The 15,631-nt window shown below is 33.2% G+C and overlaps 2 protein-coding genes and 1 long non-coding RNA gene across 4 annotated transcripts in view; 2 read left to right on the plus strand and 1 right to left on the minus strand.

The window, feature by feature from the left end:
• The window catches only part of LOC125672084 (uncharacterized), a 78,385-nt gene extending 76,484 nt beyond the window's left edge, over positions 1–1,901 (plus strand). For both annotated transcript variants that reach the window (XM_056163385.1, XM_056163384.1), the window contains one exon: positions 241–1,901. Coding sequence is in view for 1 of the 2 variants with exons in the window: in XM_056163384.1 (XP_056019359.1) it covers positions 241–252 (12 nt within the window). In the remaining variant the exon portion in view is untranslated. The remainder of the gene's footprint in view (positions 1–240) is intronic.
• Positions 1,902–3,955: 2,054 nt separating this feature from the next.
• On the minus strand, positions 3,956–12,356 carry LOC125670794 (SPRY domain-containing SOCS box protein 3-like). Its single transcript, XM_048906182.2, has 4 exons — positions 11,928–12,356; positions 8,307–8,494; positions 7,452–7,680; positions 3,956–5,651 (listed from the first exon to the last, which is right to left on the minus strand). Exons 1-4 carry the CDS (start codon positions 12,157–12,159, stop codon positions 5,287–5,289), a joined length of 1,014 nt encoding a protein of 337 aa, XP_048762139.1. The 5' UTR covers positions 12,160–12,356; the 3' UTR covers positions 3,956–5,286.
• Positions 12,311–15,407, plus strand: LOC125670795 (uncharacterized). Its single transcript, XR_007368388.2, has 5 exons — positions 12,311–12,437; positions 12,988–13,086; positions 13,908–14,039; positions 14,311–14,434; positions 14,692–15,407. It is a non-coding gene; the product is annotated as an uncharacterized LOC125670795 (long non-coding RNA).
• The last annotated feature ends 224 nt before the right edge of the window (positions 15,408–15,631 follow it).

Below are 15,631 nucleotides of genomic sequence, written 5' to 3' on the forward strand. Positions count from 1 at the left end.
TAGCAAAAGTCTCTTACATGTTTAGTCAAGACATTTAGAGTGTTAGATTATTTAAAGATTGTCTAGTTATTGTTCACATACATGTATATTAATTGCACTTGGTCTGCTATTCATGATTTGTTTTATACACTCATTAGTTAACTGTCCTCATCCAGCTCTGAAGTAGGTTTTACAAAATGTCATGTTGTGATGCCCCGCCTACTTTTGCTGTTTTTGTAGTTTACATTTTGTTTGTTTCAGAAGTTTGAATGAGGACTTCATTGCATGTTGGACTGAGTTTATGAGGAAATTCCAGTTGGAAGAATTTTGAACTTTATTGAAAAGTATATGTGTGTTTTGTTGTGAAGTTAAAGAAATATTTTGTTTTGTATGTATTGCTTTATTTTTTTTTTGCTTGATGTTTGTTTTATAGTGATACTACATCCATTTTATACACAGCTATATGGTGTTCTTTTTATAGATATTTGCTATTAACAAAGTATCTTAATGTTATACTTTTGTTACCTTAGTACTGAACAGAAGTACAGGTAATGTTTTAACCAAAAAAATTAAAGGCATAATCCACTGCATCTTCAAAATTCTGTTTAGAAGTCAGTATTTAAAAACAGCTACATACACAGTCTGTTGATTTGTGGGGGGTTAAATGAATTGGATCTAGTGGAAAGCAGTATCTCCACCCACAAAGCTAGTAAATACAGCTAGTAAATTTAGCGATTATACATCGATCATCACATTTATTCATTTTAATAGAGATTGATCTTTTGAGATTCAAATATTTACTTCAACCTCAGATTCCTTGAAAAAATGAAATATAAAAAAAAAGAGTGCAAAATGTTTTCATTGCATTAAGGAAAAAGAAAATGATGCATAATGTTTTGAATCTAGAAAACTTGGCACTCATCAGTTATGAATTGATTTGATTGGAGTGGGTGGGTTTTGTTCTATAGGTATGACTCGCGAGTGAGAGTTAGGAGATGTGGAATAGTGCCGCAGGTGTAAAACAGTTATCTCGAGTCTTATCAAGCAGTTATGTTAGAAGCTTGGCAATATATGTAAAAAATTTTTTACTAAAGAATTGTATCTTGGTCCAGAACTTCATATAATGAGACCCTTGGTTAGTTAGTATTAATCATAGTTACAAGGAACTTTTGTTTCACCTTTATCAATGGATATTGTAGATTTTCTTATACTACCAGTATACAAGTGTTTGATTTTGTGAAATTGCTGTTAAGTATCAATTTACAAATCCCCCGAGTGCTTTACTTTGAAGTACTTAAATTTATATAATGATTTACATTTATAGTAATAGATAAATAAAAGGAAGAATTTCGATTTCATGAGAGAAACTTCTTGTGATTATGGGGAATATTAAATTATCACTTATTAAGGTATCTACTGTGCCAATGGTTCTTTTCTTCTTTCTACGTATTGTGGTGAAGAGAACTGTGGCTATTCCAAATGCTTCTCTCGAGTGAATTCTGTCCCTTTGGGTTTTTTTCTTGTGTTGACAACTCAACATTATGATTATGGTACTCTCAATTAATAAACGAGAAGTTGATGAATAGGATATATAAAGTTTGTTTCACTCTTTGCTCAACTGTGATTAACCTTCCTGTAACACGGTTCACTGTAAGGGATCTTTGCTAGCATAATATTTACAATGCTTCTTCCTGTATATTATTTTCCAGTGTGGTTGGAGATTGTAAACAGCACATTATGATTTACTTTTGAATGGTAAGATCAGAATTTCTTTATACATGTAGTTATATGTTTGTCTTCTAAGCACAACTTCTGCTCACTACAAAAAATTTAGCTTTTCAGCTTGAACTTGTACTAATTTGTCGAGTACATGCACACATTAAATTGTAATGACATGCATAATAAAGATAATTATCATAAAATGATTTGTTGGATATTGATTATACAGAATCGGAGATCACAAGGTTCCCAGGATGTTGTAAAGGAGTTTAGAAGAGACTGTATACAGGCACCATTAAATATTTTCGCCCCTCTACACTTACAGGCAATTACACCCCATTTGAAATTTGCCTAGACACATTTGTCTTAAAAGAGGGATAAAGAGAGAAAACTGATTCACCTAGTTTTAAATTTGCCTGCTTATGAAAATAAAACGAGCAACTATTTCCCTGTATCTAGTAGTCTTTGCTAGCAATATGTAGCCACTGAGAATTTCGTGAAAGGTGTTCCTATGGGTGGAATCTGGATTCCATATTACCTTCAACTATGTCCAAGGAATATTATATAAGTAAATGTATATACAGTACTCCCATGATATATTGCCGGCGCAGCAATCATGCATGAATGATAACATAATTGTCATTGCGTAGTGTTAATGATATTGTGTGGCTAATTTTACTGTGCATCTTAACCCCTCCCCTTCATTGAACATGCTGCCTACTCCAGTATCACATGCTTGGAAATATTCCCGAGTGAGAATTGGATGGCAAAAACTGAACAGAGGTGTGCAGTGGTCGATATTGTGCTAGATTCTATCTTTGCAAAGTTGTCTTTCCTCAGTGGTTGATCAAATTATATTTCTTAAGAAAATTTGTAAATTCACTGCTAATGATAAGGTCATGTAAACTGCATGGATCTTTTGCTGTATGTATTTAATACCTTGATCAATTTGAATGCTTTGTGTTTTTTCCTGAAAGTTAAAATGAATTTATATATGTTGTGGTGAAATAAAATTTATTTGTTTACTCGAGATAATATATATATACTTAGTATTTTGATCTGGTTAAAGGGACTGGTGCACGTTTTTTGAAAAATATATTTTTCTGTTTCAAATTAAGAATATAACTCATTTAATCTTGACAACCAAAATTTGGGCCTTCTGAATGCAAGGATAATTAAGAGCAACATTTTAACCTTACCTCTATTATGTAAACAAAGATTCAGGTCTCTTTATGTTTACAAACAAATTTGAACCAGTGAAATATTAATTTTGTAATTTAAAGCATCTTAATTTTGTACAGTCACAAATTTTACTTTTAAATGACACATTATCTAACATATACTTGAATTGTGATATATAAACTTGGATCGATATCTATTTTGAAAACATTGTAGGCAATAACGCACTTCAATCTTTGTTTTCAAAACAAATAATAAACTCTATAATGAGCTTCTGTCATTATAATATATAATCTTTTTTGTGTGTGAAACCTTTTAAACATTAAACTGTAAATTTTGATCATTTAAAGTGAAAAACAAAATTTGGGGAAAAATCGTGAATCAGTCCCTTTAATTGGGTGCAATGCATTGCAGTTAACAATTCTGTAACCGATTGCCATTCCTAATTAAAATGCTATGCTGTGAACACTGAAACTACGTCACAAATACTCCTGTATATCAAAATAACAAAGTACAGAAAAACTGACCAATCAAAATACGCTTTACACGTACTGAACAACCTTAGCAGAAACTGCATTCAAAAACAATCTTTTATATCAAAATTAATAACGAAGTCCATTTTAAAGACCAGGATATCCCAAAAATTAAATTTTTTCCTAAAAATACAATCTTGACAGTCTTGCACAATAACATTTGGAAATGAATATGTCTGTAAAGTTTCATTCCAATCCAATTTTAACTGTTCACAATTATTTCCATTTTAAAAATTGATTTTCCATTTAAGAAAATGATTAATGAAGTGCATTGTCCCCCAAAAAGATTACTTTATTGAGACAAAAAAAAAATAATAATATAAAACTTGGTGTTTGCACAACTTACAATTGATACTGTAGGAAACTTCAAAAACTTTGAAAGTTGGACAGACAAACGAAAACCATGTCTCCCACAGTGGGGGAATAAGAATCGTAAATATACTATTATTAATGGCTGTACCACTAAACCTTTCTAAAGGTATCTTCTGTTTGTTAATTTACACGGCATGCTCATAAATTGAAGTAAACATTGAAACAACACCCAATGCATTAAAAATCAAATTTAATTCCAAATTTTTCTATAAAATAATGTTGAAATATAGCACTTGCTGCAACATAGTCAAAACATAATCGACATATAAAGTGAAATCATTTTCAACATAGTCAAAACATAATCGACATATAGAGTCAAATCATTTTCAACATTATGTCAAAATTCATGAAACAATCATAGGGTGATGCAGAGTATCTGATTAAAATATCAACCTGCAACAAATTCCTCCGACACAATAAAATTCTCCAAGAATTTGTGCTAATACAATAATGGTGATGAAAATACTTATACATGCAAGCAAAGATATATATTTTTATTACTTGTGTAATGTGTAAGATGGAGTTGAGATTGGTTGACAAGGTGCGTGTAATTTTTGTATACCCTGCTGAAGCCGGAGGTAAATAAAGTGATGTCACAATGCAATATGTATCTACACACAAAGATTAAAATAAATGATGGTTAATAAAATGTATTCATGATTCAATGTATTGTGATGTTACGTTTTTACCGCCAGCTTGTAAAACACCTAAATATCTGACCTGAATTTCATTAATTTAATGGCGTGTAATATCATTTGGTTATAGAGATTTCATTATTCAGGTCCAGTCGAGATGTATGGAAATTTACCCTCTATTGGATACTCCCTTCAGTCCCGGAGTATGGAATGATACACACAGAAAATCCTCGTACACTCTTGAATGGATCTGGATAACTCGTATTGCCCATTTTTATGCAGTTTAGTTGTAAAATATTAAATGTTATAGCCTTAATATAATAAAGGTTATATATCCACCCCATAAAAATTGGCAGGGGTGCCACAATCGAAAAATAAAATAAAATGAATAGTGGATCCCACATGAAATGTCCCCAACAAGGAAGAACTGCCATCATTCTTAAGACTTTGAAGTAGTCCTGATATCTTTGCAGGTGCTTGCACAGTTCAATTTTATAAGTTTAACATAAATATTGTCATATACATGATTTATGATAAATTCTTGTGGCTTAAAATGATGGTCTACAAATAATTTCTAAATTCTACACACAGACATGAAATATTGTGATCATTATCAGCCTTAGACATTGCAAGATAAAAATTTTCAAGGTTCTAAATAGAAACTCCCACAGAGTGCTTGGTACAAATCATATATCATGAATTACTAGTAAACGACAATTTCTAGGAAATTAACAAATAACATGATGATTGTGAAGTTAAAATTGTTTTTGAGTCCCTTTTAAAACACATATTGACCTCTTTGCACTGGATTGCTTCTGAAATACATTCAACATCTAGTCTGGGCAAGGAATCTTTTCACACATGGTATTTTAAAATTGCGACCTATTTGAACCATCCTCCAATGTCTTTAACCTTTTGGTACTGGATCCTTCCTCTGAATCAGACTCGTCTGCCAGCCTCTTTCTGGGTTTATCTTTGACAACACTTTGTGGGGGACATGGTTGCAGGAGCCACCGGACATTGTTCTCCAGAAAGTCCCTCAGCCCAGGAGGAAGGTTGACCTCCTTTAGTACATCTAGGTGAGAGGGTATGACCTTGCGCATGATCTGACAACACATAAATTGTAAGGAAGTGGGGAAGGAACAGTTACTGATCACCTTCATTCCACTCCTGGCAGCTGTAGAGGACACTATAGGATACAAAGTTCTGCCTTGAAGGCCATGGTAAGCTATTCCTACAAAATGCCATCAGATTCAGATAAGTTATCACTTCAGTTTTGATATTGTTGGTTTGTAATAAAGGTGACTGGCTACATATTACATTGAATATGGCCTTCCTAATTGGAGATGATGGAAATTGAATTAAAATGTATTTAAGTATGGGTTCAAATTCTATAGCTATGCTCAAGATCAATAATGTAAAGAGCTAGTAAAGAAGTACTAGTGTGCATGGATGTAAAGCACAGATCAATTATTGATACCTATTTATTTTATTTTTACAATAAGCTTTATCTACATCATTCCTAAAAGCGTCAGAAACTCTCAAATTCCATTTGTGCTTGCAAGATGTATTAATGAAAGCATATTCAGCCCTTTTCATGAGAGAAAAAAAACCCCTGTGTAATAATGTGAAATTTTTGCATAACCATGTAAATCTCGTGCACAATAACATGAAACTTTCAGGAATCAATACAAATGTTCTGTGTCAGTAGATACTGGAATGTTTGTTGATGAGCTAGTAAGGTTTCATTTCTATAGAGTGCCAAATTAACCTAAACTCAAAATCCCGGTCATTGAAGATATCTTCAATATTTGAAGATATCATCAATTCGTGCAGTAATTGAATTGATGCACTTTTGTAGGATACTTACTATGTTGAAATAAAATTCATTTGGTTGCAAATGTTATGAATTGCATAGATGTGTTTTAAATTTTTTAAAGAAAATGCAAGTAGACCTTATAGGACAAAGAAAATGAAGTTTTTGTGCATCCAGCAGTATCCTTTTTTCTCCTGCAACTTTCAAAGGAATTGATCTAATGCAATTTTGAGAGATACATGTACTTGTGATAATGATTATTCAATTAATAGCTGATACAATCATGCAAGGGTAAAATTATTTTCATTGTAAAATATTTTTGAAAAAAAGCTTGTTTGTAGCATGTGTCCTTAATTCACTTCAATTTTGCTGATGAAGTGGTACTTACTTTTATCAATTTTGACCCATATTTATGTAGCAATATTCCTGATTATGGTGTTAATATCCCTCAACTGATTCGATATACAAGAGCTTGTTCTGTGTAGGATCAGCTTTTAAATCAAGGCAGGCTACTGACAAACAAGTTGATGTTACAGGAGTTTCAACAGTCTCATTTGAAGTCAGCATTTCACAAATTCTGTGGTCATTATAATGATCTAGTTTGCCAATACAACCTATCATTGGGTCAAATGCAGTCTGACGTTTCATAACCGATTGTTAGACCGTTCTTAGCACACTGATTTTAACTACAGATTACTCTGTGTACATGATCAAAATATAGGGCTCACAACAGGTGTGACCAGTTGAAATGGGATGTTTACTCCTTGGCACCTGATCTCACCTCTGGTATATCCAGGTGTCTGTGTTTGCCCAACTCTCTATTATCTATTTTATATAGGAGTTATGAGATTGATCATTGTTCGTTATCTTCACCTTTCACCCACAGAATTAATTATATGAGTAAAAAGAAGTCTCTGTTGAGAATGTAGCTCTACTGGTAATGTTTTGGCTATTCATCATGTTCATATATGATCCCCATGGGATCATGTTCATATAGAAACATCTTTTGCCAGTAGAGCTATATTGTGAAGCACAATGTCCGTAACCACAGCAAATAATGACAATTTTTTCTGATATGACTTTGGCGCATAGCTCTGGTCTCCACATTTCATTTAAGAAAATCACAGACAGACAGATATACCAAACACAATACAATTTACACCTTTTAACTTTGGTATCAGGCATAAAAATTAGATAGCTAGATAAGAGTCCTCATACCTAATAGTTTTCTGTTTTTGTAAAAAGATAATGTTCCATGCCACATGTCGAGATGGACTCCTATAATGGCCCCTTGACCAAACTTGCTAGAGTAGCATTCCTTCATTTGTTTGTGCTGGATCTGTCCTGTGTAGGACATTCCCCAGGAATTACTGTCCAGACCAATCATGCTACAGAAAATGTGTCGACAATGGTTCAGGTCCAAATCACTGGTACACACTCCAATCATCTGCAAAATTTAAGGATTCCCTACATATGTGAAATTGGTTTGAAATTTGATGAAAAGAGTTGTGGATCATGACTTATGGAAAATGCTAAATATCCTTTCATCTGAACTAAATAAATGAGGATTTTAGACAAATGTATTTGATTAAACTTAACAGACCAATTTCTGATATGTCTTTAGTGCATTAAATGTACGTTTAAAGTAAAGTAGGGAAATTGAGGGTATTAGATGCCAGAAGCCTTTTCTGTTAATAATAAAAGAAAGAAATGAAAACAAACCAGAAAATACAACAGCAATCAGCTTGGTCTGACTTTTACAAACTTCATGGTAAATCAAAAACAGTTGTGGCTTATTCTAAGATGTTTTGGTTGAAGTATTACTTGCTCAATGCAAAGTGAAATTATGAAGTCTGAGTCATTAAACTTACTATTTTTTTAAAACTCAGGTCCCAAGAAAACAATAACATAAAGACTTAGTAAAATTTGGGAAGTCTTGGAAAATATCTATTAGTATTTACCATATGTCATGCCCTGTAAAGATTTAAAGTTTCATAAACACTGCATATTAACTACATGCCTATAAGTATTACTGACTCTTTAGACAGACTTAGGTCCAATACAAATACTAACCATGTCAGTACCATAAACTGGAGTTGTCATCTTGATCTCCCAGAAGTACTGATCATTCTTCATTGGCATCGTTCCCCTGACTGCTGCAGTCCCACAGCTGTAATCAATGTGAAACATCACTTCACGGGAATCCTCCTTAATGAGGCTAGCTGCTGACTTTGTGTCCTCGTCCCATACCCACTCAAACTCTGAAATACAGTCATATTGACCCTCAGATATTCCATCCCTTTGGTAAAGATATCAAAAGCAAATGTAAATATATTCTTTTTACACAGAAAAATGGGTGTCATAGTTCTTGTTTTTTGAGCCAAGGTCATTTAAAAGTCTCACTTTTCAAATCAAACTTTAGATATAAATTGTAAATATTTGTGATTATTACAAATTTTGTCTTAAATTGCAGCATAATCACTATTTATGAACATTTCTCTGACTGTCTGCAAAGCAGAATCAATAAACACTGGTAAACTCAGTAAGATATAGTGTAGACCAAATTTCCTCTAATAAATTTTAGATTTTTGCACAGTGATTGTTTACTGGCATACTTCTAATATAAAAATTTTATGGGAGTTTTATAAAAACACTGGTTGGTGTAATAAGATACTTAACAATAAGACAAGAGCTCTGCAAAGCATATCCCAATGACTTTCTACAAGTTTTTTCTATGAAGCCCAAAGTGACCTTGACCTTTTGATCCCAAAATCAATGGGTTCTTCCTTTCTTGATAACAAAGCTACATGTATGGAGCGCCAAATTAACATAAACTCAAATAATTGAAGATATCTTCAATACGGAACTTTCGGGATGTGCCGGAACGACCGATTAGACTTGACGTTTATTCACCGTGGTCACGTGATAGTAAGCAATTGTAGGGCAAAGTTGACATTGATGCAACTGGTGTTTCGCTAGCAGATGGCCCGTAAAGAGCTATGCGCAGTCTCACGATGATGATTCAAGTCACTAATGGTGTTTATTACCTGGGTGTAAATTAGATGGAAGGGAAAAGGCGCATTTAGACGCATATCACTGGATGCAAGGCGTAAGGTTTTACCGATATTCCCATGATATTCCCTAGATTTGTTTTCCTCGCCAAATGCATTTTCTTATAAAATGGTTGTAGTGATTCCTTTCTTTGAAAAATAGCATTTTGATACAGGAATTTAACATGCTTGTTTACTTACCTGTTATTGTAATCTGGAAGTGACATGCCCTACAAATTACGTTCAATGCGCGATAAAAGTCAGAGAGGATCCGTATCTCGAAAGTCCCGAATTATTTGAAGATATCATCAATTCAAATACTGCTCTCTTTAATTGAATTAATGCATGCATTAAATCAATTATTGCTCTCATCAAATGAATTAATGTGCACTTCAATTCAATTCTTGATCTCATCAATTGAATTAATGTACGCATCAATTGAATTAATGAGAGCAATAATTGATTTAATGCGCGCATTAATTCAATTATTGCTCTCTTCAATTCAATTGATGAGAGCATCAATACGCCAGTTTCGAGATACGAACTCTTCTGTATAGGAGGTGCATTTAGTGGAACTTTGAATGCCTAAGTGGGACAGAGTAGATATACAGCCAACGAGGAAGACGATGAAATGTATTAAAAGCGGCTTCTCTTTAAATATGTAAATGTGGGAAATACTAAATACTATCGAAAGAAATGTTTTCCGAAGTAAAAACGTACACACATTGTCATATTTGCAAGAAATATCTTGGATATGGTACTTATGACCAGCAAAATAACGTGATATGATAAGAATTATATGAATTTCATCACTCCTTAAATACTTATTACTTACTTAGTTTGTGTATCAGTCGAATTTGGGTTATCAAACAACGTAAGAGAAACTTACTGAGTACATTCACTTACACAATGATGCATATCTGTCCCACTCCCGCGTGTACACAAATTCTTTCGCACCTTACTATGTACAAGAGTTCTCCAAAGGGAAATAACTCGGACGTATCTCGAAACCGGCGTATTGAAATAATAGTGTTTGTTTTTGTTTTTTGGAACATCGTGGAATTTTCTAATAATAATATTCTTTTTGAAAATAAGGAGAATTTTCTATTTTCAAGGGAACCCAAAAAAAAAAAAAAGTAATTTCAAATTGCTGAAAAAAAATGATTGGGTGGGAGCAAATTTGATGGGTCACTCGGAGTACATCAAATAAATCAATTTTTATTTTTGGCCTAGTGCACCTTTTAAAATTATATACATGTATGTAAATATGTTCAGTTTTATCCCACCCGGCTATAAAGCCTTTCGTTTTAACTGAACTGGACCCGGTTGTATCAATATTTAATGTGACATTACAGCTTCATTAAATTCAAAATATTTAATGTGACATTAAGTTCCACTGTATCATTGTTTTAATGTATGATTCCACACATTAAAGCCACATTAAATTCACCAATTTTAATGTGCGATATAGGGCTACATTAAGTGGTAATGAAATATGGCGGCGAACGTAATGTTTGACCATTTGGGCAGACAACAGAATGATAGAGTCTTCCGTGAGCGGTTTTCAATTCACAACATGAGCAACGAGGAAATTATATGGATGTTTTTCTCAACTAGATCGGTCAGAAGTTGTATTTCACTCGAATCAAAGTTTTTCCTGCGATTCCTGATAGACATGAAATTATTTTCTTCATTCATTTTGACTGTAGAAAACCTAGATGCTTATGTCTCTAATGTAAACAAAGAAGACAACTGGATGTTTACACACATTGCATTATGGAAAATTCCTTTGTTTAATGTGACATTAAAATTTGGTGTCTTAACTAATGTGACTTTAATGATGCTTTGATACAACCGGGTCCTGGAGTTTTCCCAACACTCAAGCACAAGTTCAATACGCCAGTCTTGAGATACACCCGAGTTATTTCCCTTTGGAGAACTCTCGTATATAGTGAGGCGCGAAACAATTTGTTTACACGCGGGAGTGGGACTAATATTCATCACTGCGTAAGTGAATGTACTCAGTAAGTTTCTCATACACTGTTAGATCACCTGAATTCGACTGATACACAAAGTAAGTTATAAGTATTTAGGGAGTAATTGAAACATAGAATTCTTATATCACGTTATTTCGTTGGTCATAAGTACCATATCTAAGACATTACTTGCAAATATGACTTTGTTTTTATGTTTCCACGTTAGTAAAACATTTCTTTCGATAGTATTTTGTATTTCCCACATTTACATATTAAAAGAGAAGCCGCTTTTATACATTTCATCATCTTCCTCGCTGACTGTAGGTCCACTCTGTCCCACTTGGTCTTTCAAAGTTTCACTAAATGCACCTCCTACACAGAAGAGTTCGTATCTCGAAACTGGCGTATTCTGTGGTGGAAGAAGAAGAAGAAGAAAACTTTTATGAAACTGGACTATGCACCAGACATTCTTACCACGAGTATTTCTAGCTTTGGCAGTTACAAATACTATCTGGTCACTTGTAGTACTGTATTAGTAGTATAGTTAGAAATAATAAAAATACAGCAATATTAAGCTGAATATGTCATACTGTACCTTATTAGCATACATCACCTCTGTGAGACTGACGCATGACGTGTGTATGGCAATTCTCTCATACTTCACTTACTTGTATTTTCCTCTCCGCATATGCAGAATTTTTCTCTCCCCCTTTTTAAACAGTCACAGAAAGAGTCACTCTTAGACTTGCTAACCATTCCACATGACACCCCTTTACGTCGCGGAGTCGAATCCTCCTCGGCTTCATTGGGATCAGGAAAATCGGAAAGATCTGACACTACCTCCTCTTCATCACTGCTTAAGTCTGCAGACTTATGTTCAACAGGAAAAAGCTCGCTCATGACTCTTTTTCTTACTTTTAAAATTGTAAAAATTAGCCTACATATTTTATTTGTTTAGTTTCTTCTACATTTTGACAGTACAACTTTTTACTCTGTATAGTAATATAACTAAGCATACTTGTGATAACGATCAATAAAAGAAGCGTTTCAATGATCAAGATGTACTTCCGGTTCTAGCCTGGTACCCGAGGCCTTCCGATGTTCAAAGAACGAAGGCCAGGCATCGGATGTCGAATGGATTCTTCCACTGATCAAAATCCAATATGGCGGACTCAATGGTAAGTAATGGGAATGTACGTAAATGAGCGTATCATGGCTTAATTAGCTGTGTCACTTTCGATTTTATGTCATTAATTGCCAGAGACAGACCTTAGGAAATGTATAATACTTGGTTTTCCATGTGACACGCTTGTTTGATATAGTCTGATCCCTTTGTTTTCAAGTAAGTAGGTGAATGATTCATCAACTCGCATATTTTTCACGTGTGTTAAATTAAATCTAACCGTGTCACTTCGTTTTTTCTACTATTGATGGGTTGTATTGGGTTGCTGGCGAAGATACATACTGAGTTTTATAGATGACACGCGCCAGTTTTCGTATTTTAAACCGACAATTTCAGATCGAATTTCCTCGACTCATTTTTGGATAATTTTTTATTACATATAGATCTAATGACGTGCTTTACTTTGATAAGACTATAGGCTATAGCTGAAGTTTATATGATGACTTTCTTGTGCGATGATAGGGGTGTTTTAAGCTTTTATTGGACTTATAGTGTACAATTTTACAGATTCTCAATATTATGTATATTAATCGTTTTAATTTCAGATGAATTTCCATACATATGGAAAGAAGAAACACATGATAGTAGATGAAAAAACACCCTCATATATAATGCTTCATGAATATGCAAAACCATGCCAACAGGTATAATAATATATATATATTGCTTGTGTAGCAGTTAAGGCTATTTATGCATTTTATAATTCAGTAACATGGTGTCTGACAATGTAATTATTTAATTCTTATGTTGACCTGCCAACTTTATGCTTGATCCAATAGGCTTGATTTAAAGTTTCTGTTGTTACTTTGGTTTACTTTGAATATTCTTCAGATTTCAGAAGGGGTCACTAACAATTTCATTGTCAACAGTTAAATTACTATTCCTCACTGATTCACTGTCCTGTTTGTCTAAAATTATATTTGTGTGTCGGTCCACAATTTTTATATATTGCCAAAAGTTATACATTGAGGTATTCTATTTTTGTGTTAGCATTATATTTTGCATTTGTTTGTAACTCAAATTCTTTGTCTTCTTTATGAGAGAACTGAGTTCATACACTTCAATTTAAAAATCTTAGGCTGTAGTAGCCAGGAATTCTGTATCACAACAAAAACAAATTTTACATAATGTAAAGTACACAATATGGCACTATAGTAACATTTCATTGTTATGCTTTTGCACAAACTCATTGTACTGCTTGGATTTGATAATAAAATCACACCTGCTAAAGCTTCAAAGAAAAAATGTAGAAGATCACAATCTGGAGAAACCCAAGACATTCATCCCCTAAAACAAAGTTTTGCATTTATGTTTCTCTCACTGTATTGCAAATTTCAAGATAGTTTTCAATACATTAAATTTGTGGTACTTGTGTACCAAATTAATGACTCTTAATATAGTTTTGTGGAAAAAGGAAAAGAAAGATAACCAGATTGATCTCTTTATTTTACCGTGTACTCTACAGACTCCAGATGGAAAAAGACATCGAGAAAGAAATTCTAAAGGGGTATTCAAGGACCCATCCTCCTCCACACTAATTCATATTGGAAGGAATTAACATCCAACTTGAATGAAGAATTACAAACTTCCAGAACAGGTTAACAACAAAATCAATTTGTTACAGTCTGTTATTTCAAGTTTCCCACCTCTTACAGCAATAACAAAAACAATTATTTCTGGCATCTAAATTATTCTAAAGGTGTGAGAAGTTTATCATATTCTAAAATATGTTCTATTTGTTAGTGGAAGAAATTCAATCCCAAATACTGACCATTTCTGTATTGATAAAACACAATAGTGAAAAGTGCATGATTTTTTTGTATGGAATGAACTGACCTGCCTTGTTTTATTTCATGTACATCATGCAGACCCTTTAAAAAAGGAGAAGCCAGATCTTCAGAAGACTTCCTTGAAAATGAGAATTTTTTGAGTGGAAGTGAAGAATATGGGATGCATACAAGCAGACATCAGCATTCCCTCCCTCTTGTTTGTGTAAGTAAAACCTTCATGAATATAAAACTTTAGATGAAAAGGGAAATATATTGACATTCAAAATTCACAGTTGGTTGTTCATCTTCTGCAAAAATTACAGACTTGTTTCATTATTTATCTATGATAAAATACGTGTAACGACATAATTAATATTTATGATATATGTGCATTGTGTATTTACTACTATTCCTGATCCATATCAATGCAAATCTTTACTGATTATACTGATGTTTTGTGATATTGTTTTTAATTTTTAGATCAGAGGTGAGCTTTTTGAGAAAGACTTATGGAGGAAGTTTGAGAGTGTCAGTTCTCAAATCAAGAAGTTATCTAACAGTAGGAGGAGTAGTAATTCATTCCACTGTATGGCCAGAGAAATATATGACATAAAAGACCCAAAAAAGGAGATTTGGCATTGTTTCATGTGGAAACTGAAGAATCTTTGAAATGGATACATGCAACACAGACATGTTTCAGTTACTTGGGGATAAAACTTATGAGGAATTTTGCTAACTTTCAGATGGGAATGTGTTGCACAAGAAATGCTTGATCACAACCTTCTTTTATTAGAAACCTTTTCTATGCAAATAATTATTTTAAATGAAATTTAATAGCTATTTCATTAGACTAGTAAACATGTTTTCTGTGCAAGTGTGTGTCTTTGACATTAAATGCTATGATATATTGAAGTATTTTTAAACAATGGAAGATCTCTACTAGTTCTTTCAAAGGAAAGCCAACAACAGGAATCGAACCTGTTCCTCCATCGTACAGATACGAAAGTGTGCACCAGTACACCATGTTGGCATATATTAAGAACTAGTAGCCTTGGAGAGTACATTTGTATTATTCTTGTACAGTTGATACTGGTTGGTGTGATATATATAGATGTATATATATAATATACATACAGCTTAGTATAAATAATGCATGCCTCGTGTTTGCTAGTCGTCAATAAAGCATTTGAATTGAATATATTCTTTGTTCATGAAGAAAGTCTAATATTCTGAAATTTAGATAAATCTAGCATTTCTGTATGTGAAATACCTTTAAATCTAGCTGAGAGAAATGTCTTTGTAACCCAGTGTTTATCTGGGTCAGAATAGGTCCTCTGCACCTGATTGCATATTATGAGAAAAGAGTTAACATAGAGTGATCATTGAATAAGATTGTTAACTGAAATATTGTGGCACAATT

Source organism: Ostrea edulis, chromosome 4 (genome assembly GCF_947568905.1).
Source record: "Ostrea edulis chromosome 4, xbOstEdul1.1, whole genome shotgun sequence".
Classification (NCBI taxonomy): Eukaryota; Metazoa; Mollusca; class Bivalvia; order Ostreida; family Ostreidae; genus Ostrea; species Ostrea edulis.